Source organism: Dryobates pubescens, chromosome 7 (assembly GCF_014839835.1).
Source record: "Dryobates pubescens isolate bDryPub1 chromosome 7, bDryPub1.pri, whole genome shotgun sequence".
Classification (NCBI taxonomy): Eukaryota; Metazoa; Chordata; class Aves; order Piciformes; family Picidae; genus Dryobates; species Dryobates pubescens.
The window spans coordinates 20,983,407-20,994,553 of record NC_071618.1 but is presented as its reverse complement, the minus strand read 5'-3'; the positions used below and the strand labels follow the sequence as shown (position 1 = coordinate 20,994,553).

General features: G+C 41.4%; 1 protein-coding gene and 1 pseudogene across 1 annotated transcript; both read left to right on the top strand.

The window, feature by feature from the left end:
* The first annotated feature begins 2,498 nt into the window (after window positions 1-2,498).
* Window positions 2,499-4,168, top strand: LOC128897351 (39S ribosomal protein L16, mitochondrial-like). Its single transcript, XM_054163174.1, is given in 4 exon segments — window positions 2,499-2,519; window positions 3,703-3,802; window positions 3,805-4,077; window positions 4,080-4,168. Coding segments are annotated over 4 exon segments (483 nt in total).
* A 5,477-nt stretch (window positions 4,169-9,645) lies between these two features.
* On the top strand, window positions 9,646-9,740 carry LOC128897355 (U6 spliceosomal RNA; annotated as a pseudogene).
* Window positions 9,741-11,147: the final 1,407 nt, after the last annotated feature.

The window sequence follows — 11,147 nt, the reverse complement described above, 5'->3', positions numbered from 1 at the left end:
CCCTGGAGCCATGTCTTCTCCAGACTGAACAACCCCATCTCTCTCAGCCTGTTTTCACAAGGGAGGTGTTCCAGCCTTCTGACCACCTTTATGGTCCTCCTCTAGACTTGCATGAGCAGGTCTACATCCTGTTGGTGGCCCCAGAGCTGAACATGGTACTTCAGATCTCATAACAATGAAATAGAGGGGGAGGATCACCTCCCTCAACTTGCTGGTCATGCTTCTTTTGATGCAGCCCACGTTGCAAGCACACATTGTTCAGTTTTTCATCCATCAACACCAAGTCTTTCTCTATAGGGCTGGCCTTTTTCCAGTCAGTGGGAATTTGGAAGTACTCAGGGCCAGGTTGAATGGGACTTTGAGCAACCTGATCTAGTGGAACTCTCCCATAGCAGGGGATTCAGAGCTAGATCATCATAGAATCATAGAATGGTTTGGGTTGGAAGGGCCATCTACTCCAATGCCCTCTGCAGTGAGTAGGGGCATCCTTCACTAGATCAGATTGCTCAGAGCCTTGTTGAGCCTGACTGCCACGATTGAGAGACAGGATGCAGCTTGATGCAAGCTAAGTGTCACTTTTATTGTACAAAGTATTTTCTTTATAAAGGCTAACACAACTAAAAAGCAGTTTGTGATAGGTTATTAGATTCATCCAAGTGACAGTTATAAGCACAGGATTGGCTGTTGAGAAAGCATCACACTAACACCTGTATCTTATCAAGGTTTAAGCAAGTGTTAAAGAAACATCAAAAGATCAAGGGCTCTGTCACAGTATTTACAAATTAGAATAGAATAGAATAGAATAGAATAGAATAGAATAGAATAGAATAGAATAGAATAGAATAGAATAGAATAGAATAGACCAGGTTGGAAGAGACCTTCAAGATCATTGCGTCCAAGCCATCATCCAACACCATCTAATCAACTAAACCATGGCACCAAGCACCCCATCAAGTCTCCTCCTAAACACCTCCAATGATGGCAACTCCACCACCACTGTGTCCTCTTGTTCTTGTAGAGAGCAACAAGGTCTCCCCTGAGCCTCTTCTTCTCCAGGTTAAGCAACACCAGCTCACTCAGCCTCTCGTCACAGGGTTTGTGCTCCAAACTCAACTTTGTTGCCCTTCTCTGGATACATTCCAGCAAGTCAACATCTTTCCTAAACTGAGGACCCCAGAACTGGACACAGCACTGTGAAAAAGAAAAAATGAAAGTGCCTGCAGTGGTTAGCATCAGCTAAAATCCATTAAAAAAACTAAATGAGTTGAATCCTACTGTAGATGATTAAAGACAGATATTTCAGTATAGCCATATGAGTAATGTTTTTCACTTATAAAAGTGGATGCATATTTATAAGTATATTATATTATTATTGAAAGCAATGATGTTAATCATACAACCAACACTGCAATGGAAGAGGTCTTTAAGAGTGGATTTAATTGTCTTAGAAGAGCTACCTGATAATCAATAATAATCACAGAATCGTTGATATGCTTTCTCGCATTGAGCTGAAGCTTGACAAATCACTGAAGTAAAAAGGAATTACTAAGTGGAGTAGCACTGGTCTTAAGTAAGATACTACAGACTGTCTAGAAATTCTTAACCTGTAATGGGATTTATGTGTGCTTCAGAATTTACATCCTCTAGAATCTGTAAATTGCCATCCATGTATATACAGTGGAGTTACTTCATGTTCAGTTCTTTACTTTGCTGAACCTAAAATGCTAGCATTTGTGTTTTATTGTTTCTTGGCATTGTTACATATATCAGTTTGGGGGTTTGGTTTTGTTTTGGGGTTTTTGTTTTCTTTTTGGTGTTGGCTTTTTTTTTTTTCCTGAGTGTGTGTTTTTGTTGTTGTTTGGGTTGGAGTTTTTTGGGTGTGCGGGGATTTTTGTTGTGTTTGTTGTTGGTGGTGGTTTGTTTGTTTGTTTTTTCTTTTTGTGTAGAAAACATTTTTCTCTGTTCCAGGAAGTTGTGACTGATTATAGTTCAGGCAATTTGCAAGAAAAATAAAAACTTCAAGGAACAATTAATGCCAGATAGAAAATTTGTTCTTTTCTGCATTGTCATGGAATACTGAAAGGTGACATTTAAAACTATTTTTTTAATACTTTCACAAGACATCCATGTACAGATGTCTTTGTGAAGGGTTAACTTCAGCTAAGAACCAAACTCCTACCCCAATGTTTTCATATTCCTCGTCCTCAGCAGTAGAGGGGAAGAAAGTAAAATTAAAAAGATTCTAGTTTGAGATAAAGACAGAGAAATTGCTTACCTGTTACCATCATGGGCAAAACAGTCGATCTGGGGAAATTTAATGCAATTTATTTCCAGTAAAAATAAAACTGAATTGTGAGAAACAAAGACATACACACACAAAAAAAATTTTAAATGCCTTCCCCCTCACTTTGCCCACCTTTCCAGGCTAAACTTCCTTTGCTCATTCCCTGCTCTTCAACATCCACTCCACTCCGCTGAGTTGTGCAGTGAAACGAGGAATGTCAAGTTGTGGACAGCACGTAAGAGTGTCTCCTACTGCTCCTTCCTCTTCACACTTTTTCCATGCTTCAGGAAATACCCATCTACTCCAGCATGAAGTCCTCCATGGTTGCAGTCTGGGTATTTGTTCTGGTGTGGTCTTGTCCAGGGGCCAAGATGTACAGAGATGTACCAAGATCTGCAGAGATGTACTTCCTCTACCATGGGATCTGCAGTGTGGATATCTGCTCTGGGGTCTGAAGCACCTCCTTCCTTTCCTTTTCTGACCTTGGTGTCTGCATTTTTATTCCTCTCACATTTTTCCTACTACTATCTCACACAGCTGTCACACAGCATTTTTTCACACAGCATTTTTTACCCTTTTTGGTTTGAACACCCCAAGGATATTGAAAATTCTCAAGAGCTATTGTAACTAGCCTGGAGGAGAAGGTGAAGTTGAAAGGGGAGGTGAAGGAAAAGGGAAGAGCATCCCCCCTTGTCTCACTGATAGACTGGCTGTCTGAGGAGAAAAGGTAAAGGGTGTCATTATTAATAGTTGCCAAGAGATGGTCCCAAAGTATGGGGATGATGGCAGTGCTGAGTACAAATACCAGATTAGTCTCAACAAGTAATTTCACCATATCAAAAGCCAGTGTTACACAGTAAATTGAGATGATAACCTTAATCCAACCTCCTGAGGTGATAAACAGCACAACAGGGAACATACACAGCAAGGAAGATGTTATATAACAGAAGTCTGAGAATAAGCACAAGATTGGACATGAGGAACAATTTCTTGTCCTTGAGGGTTTTGGGGGCCTGGCCCAGGCTGCCCAGGGTGGTGGTGGTGTCCCCATCCCTGGAGGGGTTTGAAATCCATGGAGGTGTGGTGCTGAATGTCATGTATTTGTGCTGCCCTGACAGTGCTGGGTGAAGGGTTGGACTCCACGATCTTGAAGGCCTCTTCCAACCCAAACAATTCCATGACTCCATGATGGATTGAGCTCCCCACTGTCAGGAATTGCCTGACAGGCCCCAGCCATGCAATAATGCATTTGAAACCCAACTTACATTTCAAAGGCAGCTTGGAGACAAGCTCAGAGAGGCTGTTCCCCTCCAAACCCACAGAAAGGGCAGAGGGACAGCTTCTGGCACAGTGGCAGGCCTGGGGCAAACCTGTGTTCCCCTCCCTTGCTCTGAGCTCACCTCCTTCCCCCTCCAAAGGCCTTGGGGAGTGGCTTCCTGCACTGGGGCTGCTTCCAGATGATCCACTTGACCATCGTCCGCCACATGGACCCCAAGACCACGTTTGCCATCTGGTGCATGCAGCCCCCTCCAAGCTGCTGACCAAGAAGAGCCAGAGGCACCGCATGGTGGGCGGCAAGGGCCCCATCGACCGCTACGTGATGGTGGTGAAGTGCAGGCAACTGGTATTGGAGCTGGGCAGGCACTGCAAGTTTCAGGAGGTGAAGCCTTTCCTGCTGCAGGTGGCTGGGAAGCTGTCCTTCTGCACTGTCCCCATCATCAGGGACAGCCTGTGGGAGATGAGGTGGCAGAAGGAGGTGAGGAGGCTCAACAACCAGAACCTTTGGACCTTTGAGTCCTGGGCATGTGCCGCTACCTCAGCCCCTACGACCTGCACCTCAGGGGACAGTACTGGGGCAAGTTCTTCCTCGAGGACAGGGTCTGAGTGGCTTCCAACTCCCATTAAAGCTTCCTACAGGAGTTTCTTTCACCCCTGCCATGCTTTCTTGGAGGGGGAAAGGTATAGCCAGCAGGGTCCCCAGAGGTGGTGCAGTGGTGTGGGTTAGAGCAACCCTGTGGAGGAAGGAGCTGGGAGTGCTAGTGGGTAAGAGGTTCTCCATGGGGCAGTGTGGTGGTTTTAGGTAGTTTTAATGTTGGGGGGGAATTTTCAACCCACCACAGACAGCAGTGTGCCCTGGTGGCCAAGAGGGCCAATGGGAACCCGGGGTGCATGAAGAAGAGTGTGGCCAGCAGATCTCTACTCTGCCCTGGTCAGACCACATCTGGAATATTGTGTCCAGTTTTGGGCTCCCCATTTCAGGAGGGACAGGGATCTGCTGGAGAGAGTTCAGTGGAGGGCTACCAGGATGGTTAATGGACTGGAGCACTGCCCTATGAGGAGAGCCTGAGAGACCTGGGTCTGATTAGTCTGGAGAAGAGAAGACTGAGAAGGGATTTAATAAATGTTTATCAATATCAGAGGACTGGGGATCAGGAGGGAGGGGATAGACTCTGCTCAGTTGCACCATGTAATAGGACAAGGGGCAATGGATATAAACTAGAGGACAGGAGGTTCCACCTCAGCATGAGGAGGAACAGGCTCCCCAGAGAGGTTGTGGAGTCTCCTTCTATGGAGACTTTCAAGCCCCATCTGGATGTGTTCCTGTGTGACATGTGCTGGATCTTATGGTCCTGCTCTGGCAGGGGAGTTGGGCTCGATAATCTTCAGAGGTCCCATCCAACCCCTCACATCCTGTGACCCCTGTGACCCTGTGAACCAATTTGTTTTAACATGCTCTGTTCAGATCTGTCTATATCTCAACCCCCTGGAGCCTCATCCTAGGTGCCAAAAAGAAGATGTTGTGGTTTAGTCCAAGCAAATAACTAAGCACACAGTCATTCTCTCGCTTCTCTGTGGTGAGATGGGAGAGAGGATCAGAAGAAGAAAAGTGAGAAAACTCTTGAGTTGAAATAAAGACAAGCAAAAGCCAAGGTAAAGAAAAGAAAAAGGCAAAGAAAAGCAAAGCCACATTTGCAAGCAAAGCAAAACAAGGAATTCATGCACTGCACTCCACTGGCAGATATCCAGCCATCACCAGGAAAGTAGGGATTCATCACACATAATGGCTATCTGGAAAGACAAACACAGTAACTCTAAACATCCCCTCCTTCTTCCCTCAACTTTACATCAGAGCATGATGTCATATGGCATGGAATGTCAGCTGGGGTCACCCATCCTGGCTGTGTCCTGTCCTAACTTCTTGTGCATCACTATCCTATTTGCTGGCAGAACAGTCTGAGGAAGAGAAAAGACCCTGACTTAGTGTCAGCAGTGCTCAGCAACAACTAAATATCAGTGTATTCTCAGCATTATTCTCATCCTAAATCTAAACCACAGCATTACATCAGGTATTATGATGAAAATTAATTCTATTCCAGCTGAGGATACCTGGCTAATCCAAGCTTTCGCAAAATACTGAAATAAAAGCTACAGCATATCCAAAAGACCTTATTACACAGCAGGTGTGTAAAGTTGGACAACTGAATGAAGGCCTGATGATCAAAAATCCAGAATGAGTACCAAAATGCCAAATGTGCATCCAGACACCAAAAATTATAAGTGAGTTGAATAATATGCATATTGTGTTTCATGTAAAATCAATGGTTTCTAGCATCTCTAGAGAGAGAGCTATTGCACCTCTCTCAGTGATTGTCTAGAAGTGCTTCTGTCTGCTGCACAGAATGTGGAAGATGAAGTCTCACTTAGATGAGTGAGCTAAGGAAGTATGGACTTTTCAAAATCTAGGGTTTATTTGCCGGGTGACCAGTTTTATTTGCTGTGTCCCAAATTATGTGACAGATATTGCACAAGACATACAGTAGACCTCAACCTTTCTGAACTAGCATGTGGGACTCAAGATAGCTTAGGTTATTTATTTGATGCCAGTATTTAGGCAACTGAAATGAATCACTCCAGTTCATTTATTTATTTTATTTTTTTATATCCAAGGTATTTTATTTTGCAGCTGATACTAGTACACTTTTATGATTGTGGTGCAGTATGTATTCTAGTGTTTCCATCTACTTGAGAGAATGTAATGATTATTAGGAACTGCCAATATAAGGAATAAGCAGAACCTCATAGGAGAAAAAAGTATGTGAAGTAGTACTTAATATGTGAAGTAGTACTTAATATGTACCCTAAATTGTGAGGCTGTCTTTCTTCCAAAATTAAAGTACCTTATAACAGTATAAACCCCATATTCTCCAAACTTGAGAATTTTGGGGATGAGATTAATTGAAAAAAGTCACAACTGTATTTGGGTTAACTACCTTTTTTTATTTTATTTTATAGTGATTTTGAATTCTGTCTAGTGTTTTATCAGTAGTAATCACAGTTTCCTGAGTTTCAGAAGATTCATCATTAATGAATTACCAAAATTGCTATGACTTGTGTAGATGAAACAAGATGCTGAATATTTGGGATGATACAGGATCCAATAGGTAAGTCACACAGATCTTAATATTCTTTTTGAATTTTGAATATTCAGAACCTGAGAAAGAAAAGAATTTTCAAACCCATTCTGCTCTTTCAGCTAAGTTTGTTGAGATTTTCTTGGTGAAATACCAATAAAGGGAGCATGACCGTGGAGGAATTTCCAAGGAATATGAAGATCTTCAAGAAAACCCTGTACTGAGGTTCTCTACTAGCTGTGGAGCAGATATTGCCTCTTTTGTAATCAGTAGCAAATGGATATCTAGACAATTCTCATGAAACTTTCAAGATGTGGTGTAGATATAGATGTATAGTCCTGACATATTTTTAAAAGTTTTATTTCATGATGTTTAACAGAAAAAAAGTTTTCCTTTAGCATTTAACTACTTATTCTGACCAATATGCTTAGAGCCTGTTTTATAATTTTTGAACTTTCAGTTTATCAATATATGTTTTTACAATGCATTGAAATATTTATTGTGCCTTAAAAAAAGCATAGTCACTTTTGTTAGCATAATGAGGAAGGAATTATATACAAAGAGTTGACTAGTAGTCCTGGTAAATACCTTTCATATTCTTTTAATAAAACACAATTATTTTCATTTGAATTTGATTTAATCTGATTAATTAACTAATAATGGAAAATTCTGTTGCTATTAGTAATACCTTTTCTCACTCTCATCTTCCTTGGTTCTTGTTCCCTTCCTTCCCCTTTCTTCCTTCCTTCCTTTCTTGTTTCCCTTCCTGTCTTCCTTTAAGAGCTGTCCTTAAAAGTTCCAGTGACATGATGTAAGAACAGACCTGTCCTTCATCAGTTTTCCTTTTCATTGGAAATAAAAGAAAATGAGTTCTTTTTCTTCTCGTTTTATTTTTTCCTGTTTTTGGTTTTTGGTTTTTGGGGTTTTTTTTTAAGAAGAAGAAAAAATCACCCCAAAATGCCCCTTCATCTATCATGGGGGTGTATATAATACCCTGAACAGCTAATACAGGATGTCAAGGCAACAGGAATAAAAGCAGTAGAAAATTCAATTGAGGTTTCTTCTGCTTCTTGACACAGAACCCAGAGGACAGAACATTCTTTCTACAAATAGCTTGGTGAAATAAGCTTTCAATTTTACTTGAAAAGCCTTAACAATTCTTTCCATAAAAGCTTTAATGATATTTTTTCTATAGCGGTAAAATAGGTATTTTATAGGTTTCTATTCTATTCTATTGCTTCAAATTATCTGCACTATGTATGCATTGCACTATACAAATGCAAATACATGTATGTTTTTTCCACATATATATATAGTGAAACAATATATATATAAATAAGGAGTGAATGTGTAAAGGCCTCAATATGACTGTTTTGTATACTGTCTTCTATAAACAGTTCAAGAGTAGCAGCTTGTTGTTTCAACTCTCTTTCCACGCATTATTGCTGTAATGTTCCTTTCTAAAAAAAAATCTTACAATGGTTTGAAGTATATAGTACCTCAATCTATCTACCTTCCTAAAGAGAAACATATATAAGAGGAGAGTATGAAGAACTGATAAATGTCAGAGAATCACTACCAAAAAACTTATTCACATGAAATACTACAGATGACAAAACAATTTTATCTATTTCTTGGGTATTTACTGCATATATGTGTGTTACTAATCTTGCTCTTATAAGGGCCACTTACCCAAGTCTTCTTGAATATTCAAGCCTGAAAACTCTGTCCAAACTTTCATAATTAGAACACTCTGTTTTTAAAGTTCCTTGCCTGCCAAGCCTAATGGTCAGTGTCAGATTCTGGTTTATATTACATAAATATGCCTAAATCTTTACATTTTTGAAAATGTAGAAATAAGATACAGATAAAGCACTGTAATGGATATTATTTGAACATTATTTTTAAAAATGGGTTTTTTACCTGTGTTGAATATAGGGTCTGGAGCCTTGAAATAAGTCTATCATTTAAATGGTACTTATGTTTACCCTGTCTTTGAATGTAATACTTCTTTTTAAGTCTATCTTAATCATGAGTTGCTGATGTCAGTGGAAATGCCATAAGAATTGTTGAAACAAAGGTCAAACATGAAATTTACACTCTTTTACTGGTAATCCAGTTGAATCCAAGATCACCTACTGCCATCATCTGTGGTAGTTTGCATGGCAGTTTGAGCAGGCAAGGAAGTTGAGGAGGGCACAGAAGCTATGCCAGCAGCTAGTTTGGCTCTACAGAAATGGTGGGTACTCGCCTCAGGACAACAACCACTGCTTCTTCAGTGAAAGCCCCAGTGATGTCTGAGGTATCACCCAGACAGAACTGGTAACAGAGGAAACTTCAGTATAGGCAGTAGGCTGCTGCAGTGACTGCCCAAACCTTGGGGGGAAAGTTATTACTTACACAAGGTGTGCAAAAGTGGATGACTTGTTACATCAAGTAGCTGTTACAGGAACCAGTAACTAGGATGTGCCACTGCACAGAAGAGCAGAAGAGGCAGAGGTTGGTAGGAGGCTTCAGAACCAAGTTCCAGTAGCAGACACCAGTGAGGATGAAGCACCATGAACCCTAGTGTCCTACCAATGCAGATCTCCTCCACTGTCTCCACCCTCCAACATCTCAACTGAAAACAGGTTTGAAGTTTAAACTATGGTAGACACACAGGAGCAAGGCCCACAAGGTGCAAATAAACCAACAGCACACAGTAGATATCACAAAAACAAACAGTGTATGCTCCTACTGGAAAACTCCCTGCTAGAAGGCACTGAAGGGTCTATTGGCAATTCTGACAGGAAGTCACTTGAGGGATGCTGCCTTCCAGAGTTAAGACTAGTTATGTTGCAGAGAGTGTGCCACAACTTGTCAAACCATGAACTACTATCCATTATTAGGCATCAGTGCTGTTCAATATCTTCATCAATTATATTGATAGCAAGACTGAGTGCACCCTCAGCAAGTTTGTGGATACTAAAATTGGAATGATATGGAGATTAGCATGGCTCCTGTGCAAGGATAACGTGCAAATTCATGAAGAGTTCCAAATTTTTGAAAAGCTAAGTAGTGTGGCTGATATGTTTGAAGGACTTGGACAGGCTGGAGAGATGAGCTAAGGAGCATCTCATGAGGTTCAATGAGGCAAAGTGTAAAGTCCCTTATCTAAGTTGAGGCAATCCTAGATATCAGTACAGGCTAGGGGATGATGAAATTGAGAGTAGCCCTGCAGAAAAGGACTTGGAGGTGCTGGCTGATGAGTAGCCATGACATAAGCCAACATTGTGCACTTGCAGCCCAGAAGGCAAATCACATCTTGAGCTGCATCAAAAGAAGCGTGGCCAGCAGATCAAGAGAGTTGATTCTGCCACTTTTGCTCTGCTATGGTAAGATCTCACCTGGAGCACTGTGTCCAGGTCTAGTGCCCTCAACACAAGGACAAGGACCTGATGGAGCATGTCCAGTGGAGGGGGATGGAACATCTGTGAGGGTGCTGGAGTTGTTCAGTCTGAAGAAGAGAAGGCTCTGGTGAGACCTAATAGTGGCTTTCCAGTAACTGAAGGGGGCCTACAAGGAGGCTGGGGAGAGACTGTTTATGAAGGCCTGTGATGATAGGATGAGGTGCAAGGGTTTGAAATTAAAGATGAGTAGGTTGGAAGTTAAGAGGAAGTTCTTTACCATGAGGGTGGTGGAACACTGTAACTGGCTGCCCAGGGAAGTAGTTGAAACCCCATACCTGGAGATATTTAAAGTCAAGCTTGACAGGGCTCTGGGCAACCTTATCTAATGGAGGATGTCTCTACTCACTGCAGGGGAGTTGGACGAGATAACCTTTGGAAGTCCCTTCCAACCCGAATCCTTGCCTCTCAGGGTCCCACCCTTTTTTTTACAGTGTAAGATGCTGACACACATGTGGACATCCCTAACAGGCTTTGCAATATGCTAGCAGTGTGCATCCCCATTGGTTAATCATTCAGTTCTTTAGGATATTGTGGACCAGATCTTGGAACTGCTTCTTGGCAACCTTAAAAGAGGAAATGAATTTTGACAAAGTCCTGTTGTTTAGAAAGGCAGTGTATATTTCATATTCTTGGGCATGTAGTACTCTTGTCATTTTACCAAGCTGTTCAGAAATCTTAGGAATTAGAATTTTTGGTTTACCCTGAAGCTTGACATTTGACTTCAGCCAACTTGTGTATTCAGTCATAAGTCTCTGTCTGCTTTACAATTCAGGGTCTTTGATTCACATTCTTTTCCCATGGTAGATACTATTTTGTAATTCAGATAGTTTTTCTGAAAGTCATGAAATTCTAACAGCTTGGTAGGTTGTCTTCTTGGGTATAAATAGTTTGCTGTAGATGAGCTTGAGATGGCTGGATGCTTGTGAAATTCTGACTGTCATGTCAAAATCCTTGCCAGTCTTGTAGAAAATTGTGTATAAATATTGCAGCCCAACTATTCAA